Source organism: Macaca mulatta, chromosome X, assembly GCF_049350105.2.
Source record: "Macaca mulatta isolate MMU2019108-1 chromosome X, T2T-MMU8v2.0, whole genome shotgun sequence".
NCBI lineage: Eukaryota > Metazoa > Chordata > Mammalia > Primates > Cercopithecidae > Macaca > Macaca mulatta.
In genome coordinates, this window is record NC_133426.1 from 34,655,320 (window position 1) to 34,680,733 (window position 25,414).

The window sequence follows — 25,414 nt, forward strand, 5'->3', positions numbered from 1 at the left end:
TTCTCAAAAAAAAAAAAAAAAAAAAGAAAAAGAAAAAGAAAAAAATATTGGCATACATGCAAGTGAATTTTATTGAATGTCTAATTTAAACCGCTTTCCACAGACACTCACCATTTATATACATCAAAGGGTGATGAGTTTTGACTTTATCAGTTTCTTCACACATGCACATTGGACACACACATGCTCATGCACACATACACACTGAATTTTTAGTCTTTCTAAGAAAGAGATAATACAGACAAGCCTGCTTTAACACTCTGCAAACATTGAAAATTACACAAAGAACAAAATAGTATATCAAACCCTCTGACGAATTATTTCCAATTGTGTGATTAGAGTCGGAATAATGGAAGCCAACACTACATCTCCTTTGTGTACATTTTAAAACAGAAGGTTAAAAAAGATAGTATTTTTTAAAAATAGTATTCCTTTATCACTGATCGCACAAAGGCTGTGGAGAATAGAAGGATCTTGGGAGATAATCTGTAATAAGAAATTTAAAAATGTTTTCAAGTAAAATCAGCATGTCATATTAAGATGTTTTCTAAATAATATATATTTTGAAGGAGAAAATATAATGAATATATGTGATTTAGAAGCGTTGTCTAAAGAGTTTACACAACAGAGAAGACACAAAGTCAAACCACATCCGTGAAATCACTTTTATTTTAATTTTTTTCCACATAGATAACTTCATGTCAACTACAAAAATCATGAAATGAAGAACTGATTGTGAAACTGCAAACTCAAAATCACTGGAGTGATAAACAGGTTTTCCCCCAGATGACTTAAAAAAAAGTAACCAGGATACCATGAATTCATGTTTAAGTAGTAAACATGTCATATATTTAAAAATAATAAATATAGAATAGCAGTACAGAAACTAACAGCATAAACAGCATGAAGTATATTTTATTTTTTTAAGACAGATGAAATTTCTAGGCACAGTTTTAGGCATTAAAGAGGACACAGAGGCATAGGTTAGAGTGCGCTGCTCTGTACAAAAATACAGTCTGAATAAATTACATTGCTAGCCATACAATTAGACGTCACTTACCAGTCAGTTCATTGCATGTTTAATAATATACAGGTACATGCTAATCCATATATATCATTTATATTCAAACACATAAGTCTCTCTATATTTATGTCTTTAAAATTTACATGTTGAACTTACAAAAAGCTAAATAATTGTGCAAGAAATTGGAATAACTAGCCCTGCTGAGTATTTTATGCTATATGTGTGAGTATATATGTGTGTGTATACCTCTATCTATAGATATAGCTCTATATCCATAGATAGCTAACAATGGGTTTGTGGCTAACAATTCTGCTTAAGAACACATCAAACAAACCTAAAGCTGCAAAGACATAATGTTAATGTAGGTGAAAATTTCACTTGTGTTTATTCTGATAGACAAAATTGTAATTCAGATGTGAAGCAACAATTTTCATGTTGTAGTGAGATTGTTAGTAATGAAACACTTCCAAATATTAGTGATGGTAGAAATACAGCATAGGGCTCTTTGCTGGGAAGGGAAAAAAGTCACATAAGAAATCTAGTTTTCAGTAAACTGCAAATATGTGTGCCTCAACCTATAACATATCCTGTCACTTTGAGCTTGTCATATTGACAGAGAATGAAAACTTGGTAAGACTCGAGATGTGATACTGGTTTAACAAGACACTGCATCCTCTACTAGGACCAAGAGAAGTGACTCATTGGTGTCAGCACTAAACTACTATTCTTTCATTATTCAGGAATAAAGAGATCTCAGAACAGAGAATGTTTGGTTGCTGAAATCCCTATCCAAATATTGTATTTCTCATGCTGCTCTGACAATATGCAATTAACTGCAAGACAGTCTGCCCCACATTTTACTATTTCTCAAAAACTTGCTTCAAAAGACTCTATAATATTATCTTTCTGGAAAATTTCCACTCATAATTTCTAATGATTCTTTACAGAATCGTATATTTTTATAAAGGTTTCTGTCTATGATGTATTTATTCGCTTTTGTCTATCATTGCTAAAGTAAGACTAAACCTGGTACTTCATATTTGTGATTTTATAGAAAAGTCATGTGTGTTTTTTAGCATTTGGGTAATAAAGTAGGGTTTTTTTTTTTCTTTTGGCTGTTGTTTTTGGCAACCGTTCTTAAGACTAGCTGAAAGTAGAACTGTGCTTTGGGAGGTAAAACAAATTATTAAATACTATCGATGTGGTCCTGGTCTTAACAGATTTTGCAATACAGTAACACATAGCTACTTTTAAAGTAATTTTTCTAATGCTTCTTGCTGCAAGAGGGCCAAAACCAGAACATACTGTTTTAGTGTCTTTGTTAACAAAAATAATTATTTATAACTTTTATATTAGAACTGTATATTTGATAGAAAAATATGTTTATAATTAAGCTATCCAAATTTGTATATGAAACAATTAACACAAGTTTGCAGCATGAGATTAGTTGCAAACTTATTCCCTATTATTAATACTTCCTTCCATTGAACAGTCAGTAATTCCCTTAACAAAAATCCACCCTAAGTGTGTGCACAAATCGGTTAGCCCATCAGTTAACTTTAGAGGACCAGGTGATAACCAGATGAATTCTACTCCTCTACTGAGACATTTAGATATTTATATAAATCTATCGCTATTCCTTTTTTTAAAAAATGAAGACATTTAAAATACTTGCAAAAAATAGCAGCCTTCTATTTTAATGAATTTTACACAAAATGATCATCCTAATTGCTATTCTCTTTTCAACTACAGTGCTTACAGAGAATCATTAATTTTCAGATTAACACCATTTCAATTTTTATTCTTAGGCAACTCTATTAACACTTTCCAGTGAAACAGTAAAGAACATAGAGCAAAAGCTTTAAGATACCATACTTTTGTATGGTAAGTATGAAAAATCTAAGCCTCTTAACAATGCGTACAAGGTTAGTGTTCAAACCACTTCACTAGAGTAAATATTAATTTTATGTGTAATAGGCAAATGTATGTGGAGGGTTAAGGAACAACTAATTACCATTTATACTAATGGTTCACCTTCTATGAAAACATGGAAGCTTGTTACATATGCACACTTGTTTGCTGCAATGTTTGGCAAATGATTTAAAGGGTAAAAAAGCAACTCATGCAGATTTCTTTCTGTTTGCCCCAGGAAAAACAGAGATCCTCAATTCTTCCCCAGTCTAGATAGGGCTGAGGCACCAATTTCTAACCACATAATGAGAAGCACATGTCTCCAAGTCTTGACTCTCCTCCCAGGGAGATGCTGATTGCCAAAGCATAACCTCCCATTAAAAAGAGTATTCTTGAAGGTGGAATGTGTACCATTAACCACTTACATTCACAACTCCCATTAGATGCTGAAGGGCAGTTCATTTTTCAAGGGCTCATTCAAGCAAACAACCAACAGCCAATGTAGTCATTGGGTAGGATAAGCAGGCAGTAAGGGCTCTAACAGTGGAATCCTTGTCAGCGCAAAGGAACTTCTAAATGTTGCTTATGCCAACTGCTCCCCTGCAGGCAATAGGAGATTGAGGCAAATCTCATTCCAACTAGTTTCTCACAATGGTTGCTGTCATATAGACCCTTCATTTGTCAAGAAAAACGATATGAACATATTGGAAGTTTGCAGCATTTGCCTATGTCTAATCAGCTTTCTTAATTTGTGCAGATTTCTAAAATGGATGTAAAAGCTGGTTATGATGTTGACAGCCAAAAGGCAAAAAAGATTAAATCAACTGAGCAAACTGCTTGATGCTCCACAAGTGTTTTAGAAAATAGTAAGTTAGAAAAGATGCAGACGTAATCCTTTTGTTGGATGGTGGTGGTTGTTTTTACTTTGAGACTATTGGTTCTAGTAGTAGTCTTCATAGTTCTTAGGGTTCAGGCAATAAAGGATGGCACCCCCAAATGAAAATATAGTTGCACCCCAGGCCAGGCCATAACCCCAGTTGAACTCATGGTAAATTTTCAAGCTCACAGTTTCAATGAACTTGATTGGGTAAAGGACCAGGCTGCAAACCTGTAAAACAACTGAAAGCAAAGCAAATCAAAATTAGAAAATGTTATTTACAGCAAATCAAATAAATATATAACTGTATATGTATGAGAGTAACTTTGTAATCAAATATACATAAAGGCCAAAAATTTTAACGATTGCTTGTTCTAGATGGTATACTTTAAAATACTAACAATGTTTTTGTTTAAATACCTTTTCCCAGTATATAAGAATTATCCTATTAATTAGTAAATCATTATTAGTATTGATGAAATAATTAGTGCAATATAATAATTTATATGAGCATACAAAGTAGTGATTTTCACCTTACAAATATAATTATCATTATTATTATGCCAAGTAGTACTAGTTAAACTAAATTGTGCCACTACTAAAACGTGTAAGTAGCTCCTCAAGAATAGCGACCCCAGCCAGGCACAGTGGCTCATGCCTGTAATCCCAGCACTTTGGAAGGCCCAGGTGGGTAGATCATGAGGTCAGGAGTTTGAGACCAGCCTGCCTAACATGGTGAAACACCGTCTCTACTAAAAATACAAACATTAGCCCGGTGTGGTGGCGTGCACCTGTAATCCCAGCTACTCACGAGGCTAAGGCAGGAAAATCACTTGAACCCAGGAGGGGGAGGTTGCAATGAGCTGAGATCGCACCACTGCACTCCAGCCTGGGCGACAGAGTGAGACTTCATCTCAAACAAAACAAAACAAAACAAAAAAATAGTGACCCCAATGCCAACTGAAACTCTTGTTATTTATATATGCTATTAAGGAATTAGGAAATTCAAATTAATTTCTATTGATGCAACTGGTCAACCTGTGAGTAATAATGTGCTTTTGATGTTGTTGCCGCTTTGCAATACTAACTCATACCAATATGTCAGAAAGCCCTACCATGATGTCTTTGCTTACATTACTCTGATCCAAAGCTACTTTCATTATTTTCTTCTCATCCAGTCTATGCCTCTTGTCTTTAAAAAGTGGCTTAAAAGTTATTAACAGATGATATTTTCATATCTATTTTCCACCTACTTTCAAAAAAGAATTAAGTCTCTAAAGGCAAGAGAGATAATGGCACAGGAAAACCTAGGCTAATTATGGCTACTATAACAGAGGTCAAAAGGTAGCTCTTAGTCCCTGGTGAGATCCTAGTTCTGTCAGGGCTAAAGGGAAAATATGATTAGTCATCCCGAATAAAACAAACCAAAATAATCAGGAAGGGAAAGTTTATTTTGTTTTAGTTTTGTTTTGTGTTGTTTTTACTATCTAAAATAAAATGAAATTTATCTTGTGGATATGCACAAGAGATAATGTCTTCCACTTAAAAGTCTTAGCTTCCTATTAGATCAATTATTACGTAATTTTATTTTAATCAGTTTAACTACAATTAGTTAACTACAGCTTCATTCTCTACCATAGGACGGCTTCCACCCTCAAGAAATAGACAATCTTTTCCCTAAAAAATACGGAGTACAGTTATATTTAACAGGGGTTGGCAAACTACCAAATCTGGTCTGCTTTTTTGTTTTTGAAAAAGTTTTATTGGAACACAGCCACACTCATTCATGTATGTATTTTCTATGCAACAATGGCAGAGTTGAGGAACTGCAAAAGAAACCACACAGCTCACAAAGCCAAAAATATTTACTTTCTTGCCCTTAACAAAAAAAGTTTGCTAAGCCCTGATATATGAAACGATTTTATGGGGTAAAACAATTTTTGTTTAATTCATCTTAAAAGAACAAAAATGTGAATAATTAAAGAAAAGGAGGGAACAAATTGACATAGTAAAACTATGTACATAAATATTTTTGATATAGCTTATATTTTTTAAAAAGAACATTAGGATGGATAGTGTGTTTAATTAAAATGGAATTTTATGTTTTAACATGTACTCTCATCTATTTTTAGCACATGTAAAAGATTATTACCAGTATGATGAAGCTTCCTAGAAAGTCTACATAAATAGTCATCTTTCTCTCCCATAAAACTGGTGAAATACAGCAAATTCATGAGGAAATGATTCCTCAAAATTTCTTTCTATAAGGCTCTGGCTTGGTGTCAAAGGACCTACCTGGAACTAGATATAAAAATACCCAACATTTCTGCTGTGCAGCCCAATACTGCTCTGGGTCAGCACTTTGCCTACCATTACTACTGAGAGTAGATACATGAGTAAGTTTGCATAAGAGGATACGCTACTGATATCCAAAACAGAAATCAGACTTTCTCAGAAAAAGTTTTGGTTGTTGTTAGGACTCAGCTGATGGCATATTATATGACCCACACTTCATCTATTTCCAGCTGGTAAGTGCTAAAATGTGCATTAATTTTAAAAAAGCCCAGTTGGCTCTGTGCCTTTGTGAGGAAAAGGGAGCTTTCATGTTTTAAATGTCATAAAACCAACAAGAAGTCAATTACTATCAACCATGACTACAGAAAAAAAAAATTCCAAAGTTGCCAAGTACATTTGGGAAAAAAAAAAGGCACTTCTCCTTAGGTTTCTATACTCCGGTCACTTGTCAAATACGCACTGATCCTATCAGGATATGACTGAAACAAGGATGTGAGTTAGGTATAGTAATTCATTCACTCATTCAATAAATGCATCCATTCTATAAATATCTGAATGTTTCTAAAGTCATACGGTTTAAGGCATTACCGGTATCAAAAGAGACAAAGCTGCTACTCTCATGGGTAGTCAGTCCGTTAGGAAACAAATATAGAATATAATGTCACATATTGCTAAGAGACAAGAAATGCAAGAAAGCAGACAGGACACAGGGATGAGGGCTGCTCTTTTAGATCAATTGTGAGAGAAGGCTGCTCTGAGGAGGAGATACTGAGCACAGATCTGAATGAATTGGGGGTGCAGAACAACATAGCGGGGACCGAGCATTCCGAAGTGAAAGGCACAGGTGCTGCAAAACTCCCGACACAGGAGCACATCTGGTGCATTGGAACAGAAGTCAGAAGGCTGTGATTGCAGCACAGAGAGCAGGGAGGGAGAAGCATGAGATATGATGGAAGAGACAGCAGGGGCCCTTCGTGGTTCATGGACAGCCTGTGAACCATAGCTAGGGTCTAGATTTTATTCTAAGTGTGACAGGCAGCTGGTAGAAGAGTTTGAGCAGAGAATAATGAATCTGAATTACTCTAAAATAATTACATTGCTTCTTTTGTGAACTGACTAGTCCCCGGGTGAGGTGTTTACCTAGGCTGCTTTTAATATTCATTTCAACGTGTTTTATTTAGCAAATATTTGGCCTCCATGGTATAATATAATGATATAATTTCCCTCTAGTGGAAAAATGGAAATACAACTCCATTAGGCTCCACTGGCATAGTCTCCTGAACAGCTTTCTTAGACTTTTATTGTGTTGGAGCTCAATAAAAATTACTGTAAAACATTTCGTGCGTCTGAATTATTCGACTCCCTTTGGAATCACAGAGAAAAATGAATGTAATAGCAAAACTGAGAAAAATATAATTCTGCATTTGTAAATAATTTTCTCCATGTAATAAAATTCACAGATGTAGGTAAAAATGCCTTCTTGCCTTTCACAGATTCTGTAGAGGGAAGAAAAAAAAAACATAAAGAGTTCAGAAGTCAAGAAAATAGCATTATACTATATTTCCATTTTACTACCAATCAATGAAACAAAATAGGCATTGGATATGGTATTCTCTATGCTCTACCTCAAAGATAACGTAGGTATAGTTCTGGAACATTTTAGAATCTTAAGAGATTTGGGGTTCATTTTATGCCCCCTGCACTTTTTTGAAAACAGGCAATGAAACTATTAACCATGAAATTGTGTGGACCAGAGGCATGACGGGAATACCTACTCATTCTTGTGTTTTATTCTAGTTTTAAGGGGATATTTTTCAGTGTTTTCAATATTAAAATATTCAAAGCATTGATATTGAAATACTCGTTATTTTCTTCTAAGGAGGATATTTCAATATTTTGACAAACACATATTGGGTGCCTACTGTGTGCTAAATGAAGGGGATAAGATAGATAAGACATGGCCCTCGCCCTTTGATAGATTCATACTCTGATAGTGCAGACAGGCACACAAGTAATTACAAATCAATGCATTCAACAGCAATAGTAGAGGCATGTTTACTTATAATACGTTCAACACACATTTACTGAGCTCGAACATTGTGCCAAGTACTGAGTCAGCTTAGAGAAAGAAAGGAGGGCTTCAGAGGGACATCATTTGAATTGCTTCTTAAAGGATGGATGAAAATTGGTCAGAAGAGGCAGAGGAAAGAAAAGACCTCTAGGAAGATGAAGCAGATTATATAGCACTTATAGGTATAAGAGAGTATGGCTAGAAGCAATTCGCATGGGTAAAATGAAGGGCGCATGCACAAGGCTGTTTAGTTCATACTATAATAGCATAGTGTTTCATAAAGTAATAAACTTTCGTTTCTCTAGGGAGACCATCTGAGAGGTTATTGTAATCATATATGCGGTTGGTGTCCTATCCATATATTTTTATCCTCACCACTTCAGCACATGCTAGCCTGACTTCCAATTGCCAGCACCTGCATTTCTTTGCCTGAGTTTCCTCTGGCCACTAAAGCTACTTAAGCTGCCTATGGGGCAGGCCAGGTCCAGAAAATGAACACTGCTCTCCCTTGATCATAACCGACATTTCTCAACCAATGACTCTCCAAATTTGCTGTGTTAATACCCCAGCTCTGTAGTCCTCCGAATGAGATAATTCTCAAGATGTGTGTTCTACACAGGTTTTCAAAGTTTCCCCAAGAAGACTAAGCTCCAGCTGCTTCAAGTGACAACTGGCTTGATAATGTAACCTTTTAATGGCTGCTTTCCCATCCCTGTCTCATTTTCCATATACCTTATCATATCCCTTCTTTTACCTTGCAAATAAAGTATATGCACTTGATTTCTTATCTCGGGGTTTGCTTCTGAGGAAATCAAAGGGACAAGTGACAAGACCAGATGTTTATTTCACAAGGAGACCTCATGTGTTGTATCCAAGACAGATTACATGGGGAAGAGACTAGAGAAGGACAGGCCCCTAGGAGGTCATTCAGTTTGTGGGGACCTGTGGGCAGTGATGACTAAGGTGTCATCAGTGGGAAAGAGAAGCCAGGGAATCTAAAGAAAGACTAAAAGAAAGAACTGAAAAACTAGATTCTCAAGAAGGCAAAAGAAAGGAGTCACATGAACATCTTAAAACAGTCAAATATTGCCATAGAAAAACAAAACAAAGTAAGGGAAGACCAAATTTGGGGACTGAGACGTTCCATTTAGGGAAAAATTGTGGCCTCGACTAAGGAAATAATGATGGTGTATGAAAAAAAAAAGGTATAAAATTAGGAGATAATTTAAAGGCAAAGGTTGATAGGCCCCACCAGCCAGGTTGGTCCCTAAATATAAAATTGACATAAAAGAAATAATAATTTGGAGAATAAAAAGCATTTGCCAGTGAAAAGTTAATATGAAGGTATCAATTTATTTTCTTTTTAAAATTCAATTTGTAACTACTAATGGTAGCAGTATTAAATTAATTATTGGGTTGTGATACTGTAAATTGTTCTAGCCAAAGTGTAGTTTGATAACGGTACAGGGAAATTAACATGGAATCTAAATATTATGAATAGAAGAACTCCCTTTCAGTTTGAAATCTAAACTGAATACTGATTTTTCTACCCAAATCTAGACTTGAAATGGCTCCACAGTATCTTACTGTGATTTATAGGATGGTGACGAGGGCTGTAAAACACAAGTCTCTAATCAGAGATAGCTCAGAGATGGAAATCAGTTGCAGGTCCCTGAAAAAAAAAAATCACCTTTCTATATAAACAATCCTTATAGGAGGCTTTCTGCAGATATAACATAAAGGAATCATCCTTAATAACATAATAAATGGGGATTCTGTATGTAAAATCAAATTATAAAAGAGAATTTTCTGCAATTTGTATTAAAGGTCTGGGGAAGAAAGAAAACACTCATCCTACATTCCTGTGGGACATACAAATGACCTGCAGAAAGTTTGAAACCAGACAATGAAAGAAGAGAACGTGGAAAGAGGCAGTCCCTCTAATTTCACCAAGTCTTTAGTGAGAACTGGATGCCAGTTATCAGAAGCACATCATATATTACCTATCACTGCCAGTTACACAAAAAGAAATATGCTGTAGTCAACTGTACTGGAAATGTGCATAGCTTTCATTATGTGCTATGGTTTAGCCATGCTGCACTGATCAGTTTGTGGTCTTTGTGACATCTCAAGGTACTGAATTCCTTCAGCTGTTGCTCCCAAGAAACGGAGTAACTGGAGTTACACGATGGACTCCAACCGTAGTGCACAGTTGGTAACTGAATTCAAAATCAAGGCTGATTCTGCACTGATTTTTCCTATATGTGATATGTACTGAAGTAAAGATAACTGGGGAATCCTCATTCGGGCTTTCAAGTCAGATAGGTATCCTGAATTTAAACACTAGATGTACAACTTACTAGTTAAAGTAACCCTGGGAAATTACCTAGTTTTTCTGAACCTGTTTCTTCATTGAAAATATGGAGAAAATAAATAGCTAACTTTAAGACTGTTATATCCGAGACAGTGTATGTTAAGTGTCTAGCACTGTGACGCATGACAGGTGCTTAATTAATCATTCTTATCAGCATTATTATTATAAAAATATCTAATTCTGAAGTCTAGATTTCTAGGACTGGTGAGAAAGAAGGCTGTGGAAAAAAGGACAGTATTTTAGATGGGCTACAGCAATGGCTAGCTCTTAGCTCTTCTAGCAACTATTCAAGAAGGTAATAAGGCCACCCTAAATAAAAGACCTCAGAGAAAAAAAAAAGAAGACAAAATCTTTAAAATCTGTTTGGCTATCTTTATGAGACTGAATTATCAGTTTTCAGTAAAAACCCTTAGAGTGGCCGGGCACTGTGGCTCACACCTGTCATCCCAGTACTTTGGAAGGCCGAGGAGGGTCGATCATGAGGTCAGGAGATCAAGACCATCCTGGCTAACATGGTGAAACCCTGTCTCTACTAACAGTACAAAAAAATTAGCCGGACGTGGTGGCAGGTGCCTGTATTCCCAGCTACTCAGGAGGCTGAGGCAGGAGAATGACGTGAACCCGGGAGGCGGAGCTTGCAGTGAGCCGAGATCGCCCCACCGCACTCCAGCCTGGGCGACAGAGTGAGACTCCATCCCAAAAAATGAACAAACAAACAAACAAACAAACAAAAACCCCTAGAGTATATTTTATACCACCAAGATTGTCTACTTGTATAGTGTAGGAGCCCAACATATTAAATAAGTAAAAACATAAATATATGAAAAAACATCCTTTTGATAATTATTACTTTTTTGAGCTCTTTTGGTCTTAGCTTTGTAGTCATGTGAAACTAGCTGCTTCCTAAGACCCCAAAAGAGAAATGGCTTAAATAAAAAAAACCTGAATTACAGTTACTTGTTTAGATGTCTGTTTTACCCCATCAGATTATGAGCTACGTGCCTTAGTCATTTTTATATCATTCATTCAAAAACAATTTATTGAGTGTATATGAGTACCAGGCATAGCACACAGTACTAAATCAAGTAAGTGTGAAGTCTCAGACAGAGAGGTTTCCAAGCAGTAGTAGCAATGTGTCTGTTTTGATTTTATGTACTGCACGTGTCTCGGCAGAAAAAAAGACTTTTTATTTTATTTTTTTCCTTGAGACACAGTCTTACTCTGTTGCCCAGGCTGGAATGCAATGGTGTGCTGTCGGCTCACTGTAGCCTCGAGCTCCCAGACTCCAGTGATTCTCCCATCTCAGCATCCTGAATAACTGGGACTAAGACTTCAAAGCTTTTTACTTTATTAGTGAGTATCTGTGGTGATACTGTGGCCAGTTTTATAGGTGTCTGATACTGTGTTTAGCCTGTAATAGGCACCTAAGAAATAGTTGCATAAATAAGTGAGGGAGTCAGTGGTTAATGGACCACTAGATTAAGATTCAGACGCCTCCCAGGCCCAGTTCTGCCAGTAGCTACTAGGCAATCTTGAGCAAGTCACTTAAAGCTTTGAATCAGATGTACTTCTGGATTCCTTCAGCCCTTTGGACCTTCGTTTTTATGACACCCCCAATTCTGACCAGCCTTCATGGGTATAAGAAAATGAACACAAACAGTAGGGGGCAGCAGAACACTTCTGTTTTGTATTTTTAGCTCAAACTACCCTTTAAATCCTGAGAAATTTAATCTATTCCAATCTTGAAACAGCTTTTAAAAATCCATCTAACAGCCTAGATGGTTTTGTCAGTGTCTTCATTATTGAGAGTCACAGAAGCTTATTTTGCAGTCTTCAAATCAGATATGACTGACAGGGTAAATTGAAGGCACCATAGAATGTTGCAGTTTGAGTCAAAAAGAACAATATATTCAAAGGTATTTTTATAAATGAAAATTAAAGCTCACATCAAATCATGTATTGAATCATGTATTGGGCTTTTAGTCTGCAAGCCCCTTTTCTAAACAGTCCCCTCTCTTTTCATTTCATTGGTTGATACTTTAATCCAAGCTTTGCTTCATAGAATGATGGTTGATAAATTAATTAACATACAATTGACTTCATGTAATTGACTTGTCTAATGGTTGGAGTTATACATCACACATTTTCAGGATAACTATGTTTATTTTCAAAGAGATATACATCTTTAAGGGAACACATTTTGGAATTTGTTTTCAGTTTCTTATCAGAAAAAATAATGCTGCCTTAAGATTACCAGGGAAGCAGTAAAAAAGGGGGAAAAAACTGGATGTAAAAAAAGACTGTTAGTAAATACACCTGCTGCAATTCCTAAGGTAATAGCCCTGTCAGGCAGTATTACTTATTCATGCTTTAGTTAGAGGTTTAGAAACTGCCATTGTGCTCTGTGAAATGCTTAACACACTGAAAACTTATAATCTGATAAAGCTTTAGCCAAGTTACCTTAAAAATATAGTAAATGCCTCTCAATTTTTATGTAATACAGCAAACACATACCTCTTCTGCATAAGAAAGGAGGATGGTAGAAAGGTTCATGAAACTTTAATGCTCATTTAAAAGTAATAAATCTGTTTACCTGCTGCAAAAAGCATGACTGCAACAGGTCTATAGAAACGCCTTCGAGATCCCACGCAGATAGAAATCAAACCCACCAGGAATGCAATGAGAATGATGGCAGCACCGCCCAGGAGTAAAGCCAGAGTAGCAATCTGCCAATCTGGAAAGAAAAAAGAAATTATTTTTGAGTGGTAAGTCCTCAAAGAATCAACATAACTATGTTCAGCAGCCTTCACCTTGCAGTGGCTCAACAGATGTGATTTTACCGCATGCTAAGCATCCTTTGGCGTTTCAAATGTTTTGCAACAAAAATGAATAGGAAATGTACTTATTCAGAAAAGTCTCCTATGCTAAGCTCAGCAGAGTTTTTAGACCAGGGGTTTGCTAGGATTTTCTTCCAAGGACTCTATTACGCATTCATGTTAAATCAAGTGTCCCCTCCATGACCTATTTTCAATATTATTATGATTTAAATTTTTATTGAGCAATAAAGTTCACAAATCGTAAGTATAGAAAGTAGAGAAGTAGATGAATTTTTATAGATATTTATACACCATCCAGATTAAAATACAGGACATTTCTATCACCCAGATTGTTTTCTTGCACCCCTTCCCAGTCAATAATGACCCTCCCACCTGGGCTACTGAGGACATCCGTCACCACAGATTGAGTTTTGCCTATTCTTAAACTTCATATACATGGTATAAACCATTTTGTGTCTGGTTTTTAAGTTTCTCATATTCATCCATGTTGTTGCATGTGACAGTAGTATATTCTTTTTTTATTGCTATTTCTTAGAAAGCCTTCCTTAACCATATAAAAATCTCCAAAGTTTTTATCTGTCTCTCCTCCACTCCCTCTAAAACAACTCCCCATCGAATTAGCATCAGGAATATTGTTTGTTTTTTTCCACTTCTTTTTTATTTGATTCTAGTCTCACTGTTGTATTTACCACCACGGGTGTGGGTTCTAAAATTAAGTATTCCCAGGGAGCCAGAATGGACTCTGAATGGCTGCTCAGCCCCTTCATTCATACATGGAAACAGTAAGCATATACTGATCACTTGTTATGTGCAGGCCTCTGTTCTCACACTCTTAGCGACACATAAACCTTATTGAAATGCACTCATTTCTTATAAAACAAAAATGTAGAAATAATATGATGAAAAACTGGCTTATTTTCCATTCATAAGAATGGTAAAATATTCTCTCAAAAGAGACAAAGTGGATCTATGAAAGTACTATACAGGTTGGAAAACATCATATAAAACTATACTATGGAGAGCAGCAGTTGTTTAAAAGCCCCAAGTGCCTCTTCTGGCCCTCAGTTTAATGTAAGTGCAGAAAATGCAAATGGATTTTAATCTATCATTAAATTGCAGTGGATTCTATCCTAAGTCCAGAAGTCATGGTATTTTGATGCTTCCCTCTGAAATTATCCCCCTAGAAAGCTTCCAAAATACACTCTTTGTTACGGTAGGATAAACGATGAGCAGAGGAATTGCCAATACCCTAAGATTTTCTTTTATTTATATTTGTATATCCCTGCCTCAAGCATCCTCTTCCACATCCTCTCCTCCTACGAAATTGTGGATGCTTCACAGGCTCTCAGCTAGAACTTGCACTGCAATCAAGAAACAAACAAGGGGAAAATAGAACAAATCCAAACTTCTTAAAATATAAAGATGAATCACAACAAAGTGGAGAGCATCTTTTTAATGCCATCTATTTGTAACAAAGCGATACAACTTCAAACAAAAGTATATCTGGCTTTTAACTAGAAGTTAAAAGGATAGCCATACTGGGCTTTTTTTATTCCATAACAGTGTGTAGCTTTGAATTAAAAAGCCAAAAAAAAAAATAGTCCTTACATTTGAAGTCTCTAAATTTCTTGGGAAAAGTTTATATAAGTGAACAATTATATTGCACTTCGGCATGATGGAAATTCTTCTAAAAACAGGTGTGTAAATTGAAATTTCTGAATTAAAAAAGTCAAAGTTTAATTATATAAAAGTGTACAATGAAAAAAATAAAATCCATCCATCCATCCATCCATCCATCCATCCATCCATCCATCCATCCAGTTCCTGGAGAGTTTAAGAAAGCCTATGCCAAATATGTTCTAGTTGGTCTATTTTTTTATAGAATGATTATTACTGTTAGCAACTTGTCCTAAATTATTTTACATAAGAAAAAACTTTAAAGCAGTGGCTTCATTTAAATCAAAATGTGACTAAATATCTACCCATATAAAATATCTTAAAATGAAAGCGCAACAGATCGCTTTTTCCTGATAAGCTCTTTCACATAGCTCAACGCGAAAAAAAAAAGCCACACATTTGACTGTTCGCTTTCAGCCATAATTCAAACAGGAATTAATTTTGATCACTTTTCTCTATTTTAAACATCCTCAAAAAAATAGCTAAAATACACATGTTGTTTTGCATTTTGTAAAGATAGACTAAGGTAGAAAATGATAAGCAAACTTTCCGTATAAAGGGCCAGATGAGAAATATTTTTGGATTTATGATTTATGGTCTCTGTTGTACCCACTTAACTCTGCACGATAGTGTGAAAGCAGCCATAGACAATGTGTAAACAAGCTGGCTGTGCCCCAATAAAACTTATTTATTTTTTTGAGACAGAGTCTCACTCTGTCACCCAGGCTGGAGTGCAGTGGCACGATCTCGGCTCACTGCAACCTCCGTCTCCTGGGTTCAAGTGATTCTCATGCCTCAGCCTCCCAAGTAGCAGGGATTACAGGCATGCACCACCACACCCAGCTAATTTTTGTATTTTTAGTAGAGACCGGGTTTGCCATGTTGGTCAGGCTGGTCTCAAACTCCTGACTTCAAGTGATCCACCCGCCTTGGCCTCCCAAAGTGCTGGGATTATAGGCGTGAGCCACTGAGCCCGGCACCAATAAAACTTAATCTACAAAAACAGGTGGTGGGTTGTTTTGGACTCCATGGCTGAGCTGCTGTTTGCTAACCACTATACTTTATATAGCATTTCAAATGTTGAACGTTTTTCTAGGTAAAGATCTCTTAAACTACAAAACACACAATGAAGTTAATTTAATAAATGAATAATACAGGAGTGCAAAGTGATGCTTAACCAATATAGCGACAGAAAATTCCAAAAAAATCCTAATCGCATTTTTTACATTTCCTCAATATAGTAATTCTTCATTTCATTTGGAAAATGAGTAAAATGCTATAGTAGCAAGCACCAGGAGAATAAAACTTAGTAAAAGGGACTAGAACCTAATTAGAAAAAGAACCTCCTATAGCATAGGAGATACTTCTAAAATGTAGATAAACGTAACCAGTTCTGGATTTTCTTCTACATGTCCTATGTTTATTTTCAGCACTGAGGTTGTAGCTAATGACAAAGTTACCCTAGATGTAAAGTCAACAAGGAGAAGCATCAGCATTACCACTGTTGTGATATTTCTACCTTTCCTTTGGTTCACAACCAGAGACACGCCTGCTCAAACAGAAAAGTCATTTTATTTTCCAAAAGAAACTAGAAATGGGCCATGACTGCCACTGTTCTGGCCAAAACCTGGGGCTTAGACTGGATTATTGAGACTATATCCCTGGCGAATGGTGCCAAATTTTAGAATTGTTGTCATTATATCCATTTGGAATGATTCACTCAGACCAGTTGCCCAGAACCAAAACTTTAAATTGCTGATCAGTTTAACCTCAATCAGAAAGCTGAAAAAGTGGTTCGATATGGCTATCATAGTCAAGGAGGTCCGAGGTGCATTTCAAGGTTCAGTGTGGGTACTTTGGAGCTACAAACAGGGCCTGTGGCGTCATATCTCTTTCAGTAAACAACTAGAATCCATTGTCCAAATAATAGCGCCAGCCTAAGAGGTGAACTAAAATCAGGGACTGTGTAAATCAGCCAGTTACCATTTCCCTCTCTCTTACTGAACAAGACTAAAATATGGGGAGTGAAAAAAAAAAGCGAAAAATATTTTATAGACACCTACTAATGGCCATTAAAATAATAGGCTGGGCTTTATATTGACACAGTTGGACAGATATTTACTTACCATCCGAAGTCCAATACTAGATGTAGCAAGAATATATACATAAGACTTGGACAATTTTACAGTAATATTGTAAGTGACCAGGAAACTTGTTCTACCCTGACTTTTCCACTAAAAGATTTGCATGCCACAAATACTTGCTCACCTACACTCAGTGTTTGCAAAACAAATTAAAATTTCACAAAATTCTCTGTTTCCAGCACCATTTATTCAAAAAAGTCATGCATTTTAAGTTTTCACAATCAGTTAATTTCTGTATCAATCTTAGTTGTCCAATTATAGCCTTCACGGTATTTGGTCAGATGAGGTGTTAAGAGTCTGTAAAGATTTATTACTCCGCATTAGTTTTCTACTTTTCTATAAATAATATACCAATACTATAGTGGAACAGTAAACACAAACCAGACCTGCAGAACATCAATGACCATGGTGCTGTTTTACAAATTGCAGTGCTCTGCACAATTAAAACGGGCCATTGTTCAATGTCAGGCCAGCTGATTGGAAATCTGAGTTTGATTTCTGAGCCCACAGAGAACAGGTGAAATCAGTTTTGAGGAAATAACATACATCCTTGGTTGATAAACTGGTGAGGGCTCGAATGGGCCGGGAGGCATGTTTTGGATCTGAAGACCAAACCTGAAATCAGGCTGCCATGTTACGTGTCAGGTTCTCTCAAGAGAATTTTGGCAAAATTGACACAGTGACACACTGGGAGCATTCAAACTGCACCCAAAGAAGTGGAAGCTCAAAATAAGTGTATCCTTCTCTACTAGTGTTTTCTATAACAGAAAAAAATAAAAGTAAAATGAAAAAAAAAAAAACTCCAGGAAAATATATACGCATAATGGTATATTCCTCTGGCAGTTACAGGATAAAAATCAGGCAGTCCCTATATACTACACCATCGAGTTCAACATTAAGATGCAACTCAGGAACTGATTTCAAGTCCTCTTTCAAGGTATTTTTATTAGGTGGCATCAGAGTTTCCAAAGTCTATAAATGGTTTAGTATTCTGCAGAATTGTGCTGACTTACTTTAGCAGTGTAACATATGAGACTGGTCTGAAATCGCCACTGTATTATGAAAATTCTATGGACCACGTTATAATTGTCCAATTGGAGAATTGTCATTCCCTTGGGGAATTCATGATCAAAAGTCACTTCCAATTTTCAGAAAAGACAAAATTTTAACGAGGATACGTTTTCCATATTTTCGAGCCAAGGGCAACGCACAAAACCAGTTCCTAAAGCTTTCTGCCTCCGCTCACCTCATTTAGAAAAATTTCACTTGTCAAACACTCGCTAATTTATTTACCTCTGTAGCTATTGGTTATATGCTGAGATTCATTCTACTATATGTAAATCCCTGAGCACACAATGGCTATTTCCTTTAGAAAATTAGATATAATTAAAAAGCAATGGAAAAATACGTTTTAAACCTTAGAAACAGAAGTCCTACTGTTTAGGTGGGTAGTATTTCCCTCAATGTATTCTGTTGTTTTTATAGATGATTCTCCCTTTTCTATAATTCTCATCACAAATTAAAACAGATTTTTAAATCATGTTCTCATTTGTCAGCCTGGCACTTGTACTTTCATTTTTGAATGCCTCCAAAAGGAAATTATACTATCCAAAATGATATCTATAACTGTAATAAAATAATTCGCTAGACAAGTTAGAACAGTGATTTTTCCCTATCATCTTGAATTACAAGTTATATACAAATTCTTCCTAATTCACCCACACAGACTGGATTATTTTCGCTCATTCCCATCAAACATTCAGCTTTTCTAAATACTTGTATTCATTTGTAGGACATATTTATAGCAAAACATTTAAATTATATTGTTGAGAACTTAGTTAAGTTAGTATTGCTAATCCCATTCTATCATCAGAAACTGGAAATAGTGGGATGGTTTAGTACTAAAGGCAAAAAAAATGCTCAGATACAGAAGAATATTTCAAATTCACATTCCCTAAATTATCCATCTATTCACCAAAGACTATGTCTTTTTCCCAACTAGCTCACTTTGTCAGAAATTATGGCATTTAATTATTTTCACCAAATGTAACTAAAGAATTTTTCTTAATATTAATGCTACATATATCTGAGTTTGGATAGGAAGGCTGTATCCTCACATACAAAGAATGGAATGCTATTTTGTGTAGAAATATAAACTTAGCCTAACTACTTCTAAAGGTATCAAATGATCTACTTAACTTTTAAAAGTTAGTCTGCATGTGACTAATGAAGTGGAAAACTGAAACCGTTACTGAGGCAGTTTAAATCTTGGTTTATCGGCTAAGTTGCATTCTGACCTAAATTTGTCGATACTGCATTAATTTTCCACCACTCTGTGATGTAGACACAAAGAAAAGCAGCCAAATGAATTCCGATTCTAATTTCAATAATTAAAATGATCACTTCTTTTATCAAAACAACTGATATCAAAACTATAATTTTTCTTGGGCAAAGAAATATTTCTTTGTATATGAGGATACAGCCTTTCTATCCAATATAAGGCAAGTAACTATTTGTATTTTATACATTTACAATATAAATACTATGTGTGTTGTGACACACAAAGCAAAATAGATGTTTGCAAAAGCAACTATGTTAGGTATCCATAGTAGTAATCAGGCTGGCAACAATTTGATTTCGAATACTACCCTTTAGGCCCATTCACAGATACAGACTGCCTCCAAAGTATGGTGCTAACCTGATTTTAAACTACAGACATAAATGACCCCAGGTAACCATCCAAACAGATGATGCAATTACCCTAATGACCAAAATGCATGTTAATTTTGCCAAATTTTGGAAAATCCCAGTTGTCCAAAATGCCAGACGGGTTACTAGTGTTTAACAATGTCAATTTCATTCAAGATCTTGGAGCTGTTTTATGTTGATGTTAGAAAAAAAAAAATACACATACTTTTTATTTTTAACAAATAAAGGAACATTTTAGCTGTTTCATAGAATTCTATCTTAGACAATTCAGTGGAAATGTAATTAATAATCTAAACACAGTAACATATGGTGTTTTTTCCTCAAATAAAACCATTTGAATACAATATTTAGCAAAGAGCCTTGCTGTGAAGGCAAGTTCCAGTATGTGGACAAAAAGAAAGACACTATCAGCTCTAATGACTGCTGTTTCTTACCATACACCATCTTTGAAAGCTTTCATTAGCATTTGATGGTAACTAGTGTTATCTAACAGGTACTGGTATTTTTCAATGATAATTTCTAATCATGGTATTTTTACCAAGTTGTGATGACTTTGGTGTTTTGAACATTGTTCTTTTTTCACTCTTTGAATAAAAACCGAATTAGGTTACAACTAGGAAAACTTGATTATTTTGAAAAGCACAAAGAAAACCTACTACTCCAGGATTAGGAGTGGGTGAAACTTCCTCTAAGCAACTAAAGTTACTGTGATGGGTTTAGGGGAGCTAAGAATAATCAAAGAGTAGAATGAAGAAAGCCAGCCAGCCAGCCACGATGAGTATTAAGATATCCCTTTAGTAAATGCAGAGGAATAAAACTGGCAAAGCTAGTACTCCCACCAGCTCCTTCTTAATGCCCCGCTGCAGAAATAGAACCTTTGTTTCCTCCTTCACAGCACTTTGCACATTTATTTAATTATTAATAATTTGTTTAAAACACACCATTTGTTTCACTCATCATTTTATTCTCACTACCTTCCACAAGGCCTGGAACACAGACTAACTGGCTGACTTTGTATCAGAATAATGTCTACCCCCTGCTAGAAAATCAATGACTATGTTTCAATGAAGTTAACTCATTGAGTACAAGTGAGAAGATGGAAAAATAGAGGGAAGCACTCGAACGTACCTCCCTTTAAGTTTCCCAGAGGAGCTAAGAATAGATTCTAGGCTTCATTCACAGAGCATCATGGCAGCATTCTGGTGAATATTTGGTTTAGGGACCTTAAACATGATGACAATAAAATCTTCTTTGATGAAAATTTGAGTTATTTTGTGTCTGTCCCTTTTTATGTACAGCGAATAAGTAATTCAGGGGTCTCAACTTCTATTTTTTTAACATTGTTTTGCCTAATAAACATACATTTTGAACAGAAAGCATAAATATTTGTGATCTTTTGAAACATGGCTCATTAAAATATCATTTTAAACCTCATAACAGTCAATAAGCTGATAGAGACAAAGGTAATATAGATATTTTTTCCCGGTTCTTTGGAAGAGCATGGATGTTTCGTTATACATTTTTAAGTGAGAGTCCTTGGTGTTCATGATTAGAATAGAAAATTGATGATCTACAAGTGTCCCCAAATCACACATAAACCTAGGAGTAAAAATGTTAAGGAAAGGTGTCTTTGTCTAATTTTCAAGGGAGGTGAACCAATAGTTTGAAAAGATTAGTAAAATTTAACTGTCAGTGCCTTTAATGTGAGAGGTTGCAATTCTGCTGAAAGAACATTCAATCTTTTTTGATAAATTAATACATATTTTTAATAAAGCCAGAATGCAATTAAGTTATTGAATGAAAAATTAATATTCATTTAATCAATTTAAGAAACTTAACATAGCTGACTTCCACATAATTTTGGGAACTCTTATTCAATTTAAAATTAAGCTATTGTTAGCCAAGCCGAGAGCCAAATCAGGAAGGGAATCCCATTTGCAATTGCCACAAAAAAATAAAAATAAAATAAAATATCTAGGAATGCAGCTAACCAGGGGGGAGAAATATCTACAGGGATAATTATAAAACACTGCTCAAATAAAGCACAGAAGACACAAACAAATGGAAAAACATTCCATGCTCATGGATAGGAAGAATCAATAGCATTAACATGGCCATACTGCCCAAAGGAATCTACAGATTCAATGCTATTCCTATCAAATTACCTATGGCATTCTTCACATAACTAGAAAACCTATTTTCAAATTCATATGGAACCAAAAAAAGAGCCCGAATAGCAAAGGCAATCCTATACAAAAAGAACAAAGTTGGTGGCATCACATTACCTGACTTCAAACTATACAACAGGGCTACAGTAACTAAAACAGCATGGTACTAGTAGTACAAAAACAGGCATATAGACCAATGGAACAGAACAGAGAGCCCAGAAATAAGGCTGCACACCTACAACCATGTGAACTTTGACAAAATTGACAAAAACAAGCAATGGAGAAAAGACTCCCTATTCAACAAATGATGCTGGGATAACTGGCTAGGCATATACAGAAGATTGACCCCTTTCTTACACCACATACAAAATCAATTCAAGGTGGGTTAAAGATTTAAATGAAAAACCCAAAACCATAAACTATAAACTACGTTGTCAAACCTAGAAGACAAGGTAGGCAATACCATCCTGGACACAGGAATGGACAGAGATTTCATAACAAAGACACCAAAAGCAATTGCAACAAAAGCAATAATTGAAAAATTGGATCAATTAAAGTTAAGAGTTTCTGCACAGCAAAAGCAACTATCAACAGAGTACACAACCTACAGAATGGGATAAAATATTTGCAAGCTATACATCTGACAAAGGTCTAATAGCCAGCATCTGTAAAGAACTTAAACGAATTTACAAGAGAAAAATAAACAACCCCATTAAGAATGGGCAAATGACATGAACAGACGCTTTTCAAAAGAAGACATACGTGTGTCCAACAGGCATATGAATAAAAAGCTCAACATCACTGATATTAGAGAAATGCAAATCAAAACCACAATGAGATACCATCTCACCCCATGGAGAATGGCTTCTATTAAAAAGTCAAAAAACTAACAGATGCTGGTAAGGTTTTGGATAAAAGGGAACACTTATACACAGTTAGTGGGAATGTATGTTAGTTTAACCATTGTAGAAAGCAGTACGGCGATTTCTCAAAGACCTAAAACAAGAACTACCATTCAACCCAGCAATCCCATTGCCGGCTATACGCCCAAAAGAACAGAAATTGTTCTACCATAAAGACACATGCAGGAGAATGTTCTCTGCAGCACAACTCACAATAGCAGACTTGGAATCAATTTAAATGTCAATCAATGACAGATGGGGTGAAGAAAGTGTGGTGCATATACACCATGGAATACTATGCAGCCAGAAAACAAAAACAAAAACAAAAACAAAAAACAAGGTCATGCATATTGTGGGAACATGGAAGGAGCTGTAGGCTATTATCCTTAGCACACTAACGCAGGAACAGAAAACCAAATACAGCATGTTCTCAGTTATCAGTGGGAGTTAAATCATGAGAACTCATGAACACAAAGAAGGGAATAACAGACACTGCGGTCAACTTGAGGGTTGAGGGTGGGAGGAGGGAGAGGATCAGGAAAAATAATAACTATTGGGTACTAGGCTTAATACCTGTACAAGAAACGCCAGTGACATGAGTTTACCTACATAACAAACCTGCACATGTCCCCTGAACCTAAAATAAAAGTTAAAACAAATTAAGCTTTTTCAAATTGTTTTTGAGATGGAGTCTTGCTCTGCCGCCCAGGCTGGAGTACAGTGGCACGATCTTGGATCACTGCAACGTCTGCCTCCCAGGTTCAAATTATTTTCCTGCCTCAGCCTCCTGAGTAGCTGGGACTACAGGTGCCCGCAACCACGCCCAGCCAATTTTTTGTTTTTTTAGTGGAGACAGAGTTTCAACATGTTGGTCAGGCTGGTCTCGAACTCCTGACCTCATGATTCACCCACCTCGGCCTCCCAAAGTGCTGGGATTACAGGCGTGAGCCACCGTGCCCAGCCAAGCCGTTGTTTTAACGTACCCCATCATGGAGAAACTTAAAGTAGAGGTGTTTATTTTTAAGCACTAGTCATGGTTAAAATGTAAATTTGATGGTAATAAACATCTGAAATGTACTTATCAACACATATAATTCTATTTTCAGACTTTAATTCTATGTGAATTCAAATCATGGATGATAATCTTACAAAAAGTGGGCAGCTATTTCACATGCAGTCCTTCACCTCTTCATCCAAACTGCCATACATGACACCATTCAACAATCCTTCAAACACCAAGTGACAGTTACCTACAATATTACAGAACATTTTAAAAACCAACCCTCCAAAAATACTATGGCAAAATGTATCCTCTCTATTGAGTCTTTAACATTGTATCCTTCCTCATTTTCCTTAATCATGTAATACATGTGATTAGACTGGGTTATGTTAAAAATCTTGTCTATTTTAAACATGTTACAACTCTGTGATTCAATACATGGACGGTAGTCAAGAGAAGAGTTATGTTATTAAAACAAAGGAAAAGGAAACAAACAAAAAATAACTCCAACACTTCTCTGGCACTATAAAACTTGGCTCCTGTCTGGAATCTTAATGTTTTAGTGTTCATGTACCAAGCATATCATCAGATGCATTCACAACTTTCTAAAAAAAGAGTAAAATCTTATCATACAACATAAAGTAGCAAATTACAGTCCAGATTCATAATCGGTTTGAGCCTTGGTTGTGTGAGACTAAACCAAAGATTCTGGAAGGTTTTATATGTATCTCTCTGTTTGTGGAAAAGTTACGTTCTTGAGTTCATTCCCTCTCCTATCCAAAGTACAAGTAACCAGTCATGAAAGCCATACGCTGGCTGAGGGAAGTTTCTGTCCCAGTCAGACATTATTTATATAATCAATTCAAAGTTCTTAAGTACAGAAGCTACAAAGCACAGACAAGCTGGTTGGCTATTTGTTGTTGTTGTTCTTCAAAGGCAATAAAGAATGCAGATTTGCATTTAGACTCAGCGTCAGAATGTATGCTCCAAACATAGCCCAACAGCAACTCCTATCCCACATTCTCTTCTACAACGTGACCTTGCCACTGCTCCATCAAAAGGTGGCATTCAATTGTCCTTCCCTTAAATCCAAGCTGGCCATATGGCTCCTTTGTAACCAACTGAATGTGGTAGAAGAGATGTGTGATTTCTCAGCCTAGTTCAGAGAGTCTGGCTCTTTTATGACTCTTGCCCTGTGGGACTCACTTCGTTTGTAAGAATTCCAACTATCCTAAGACCACAATGCTAGAAAGGCCACCTGTAGGCATTCCAGGGAGAGTCACAGCTTTGTTCAGTATCTCACGGCTTTCCCCACCAAGGTGCCAAACCTGTGAGCGAAATCATTTGGAAAATGACCCTACAGTTCCAGACGTTTCGGTTCCTAGCCATTCAAGCTATCTTCAGCAAGGGCTCCAGACATCCATC

At 36.0% G+C, this 25,414-nt stretch overlaps 1 protein-coding gene across 1 annotated transcript in view; it reads right to left on the minus strand.

The window, feature by feature from the left end:
- Positions 1–651: 651 nt before the first annotated feature.
- The window catches only part of TMEM47 (transmembrane protein 47), a 30,485-nt gene continuing 5,722 nt past the window's right edge, over positions 652–25,414 (minus strand). Inside the window, 2 exon segments of the mRNA NM_001266555.1 lie at positions 652–4,054; positions 13,146–13,286. Coding sequence (NP_001253484.1) covers positions 3,876–4,054; positions 13,146–13,286 — 320 coding nt within the window. The 3' untranslated portion in view covers positions 652–3,875.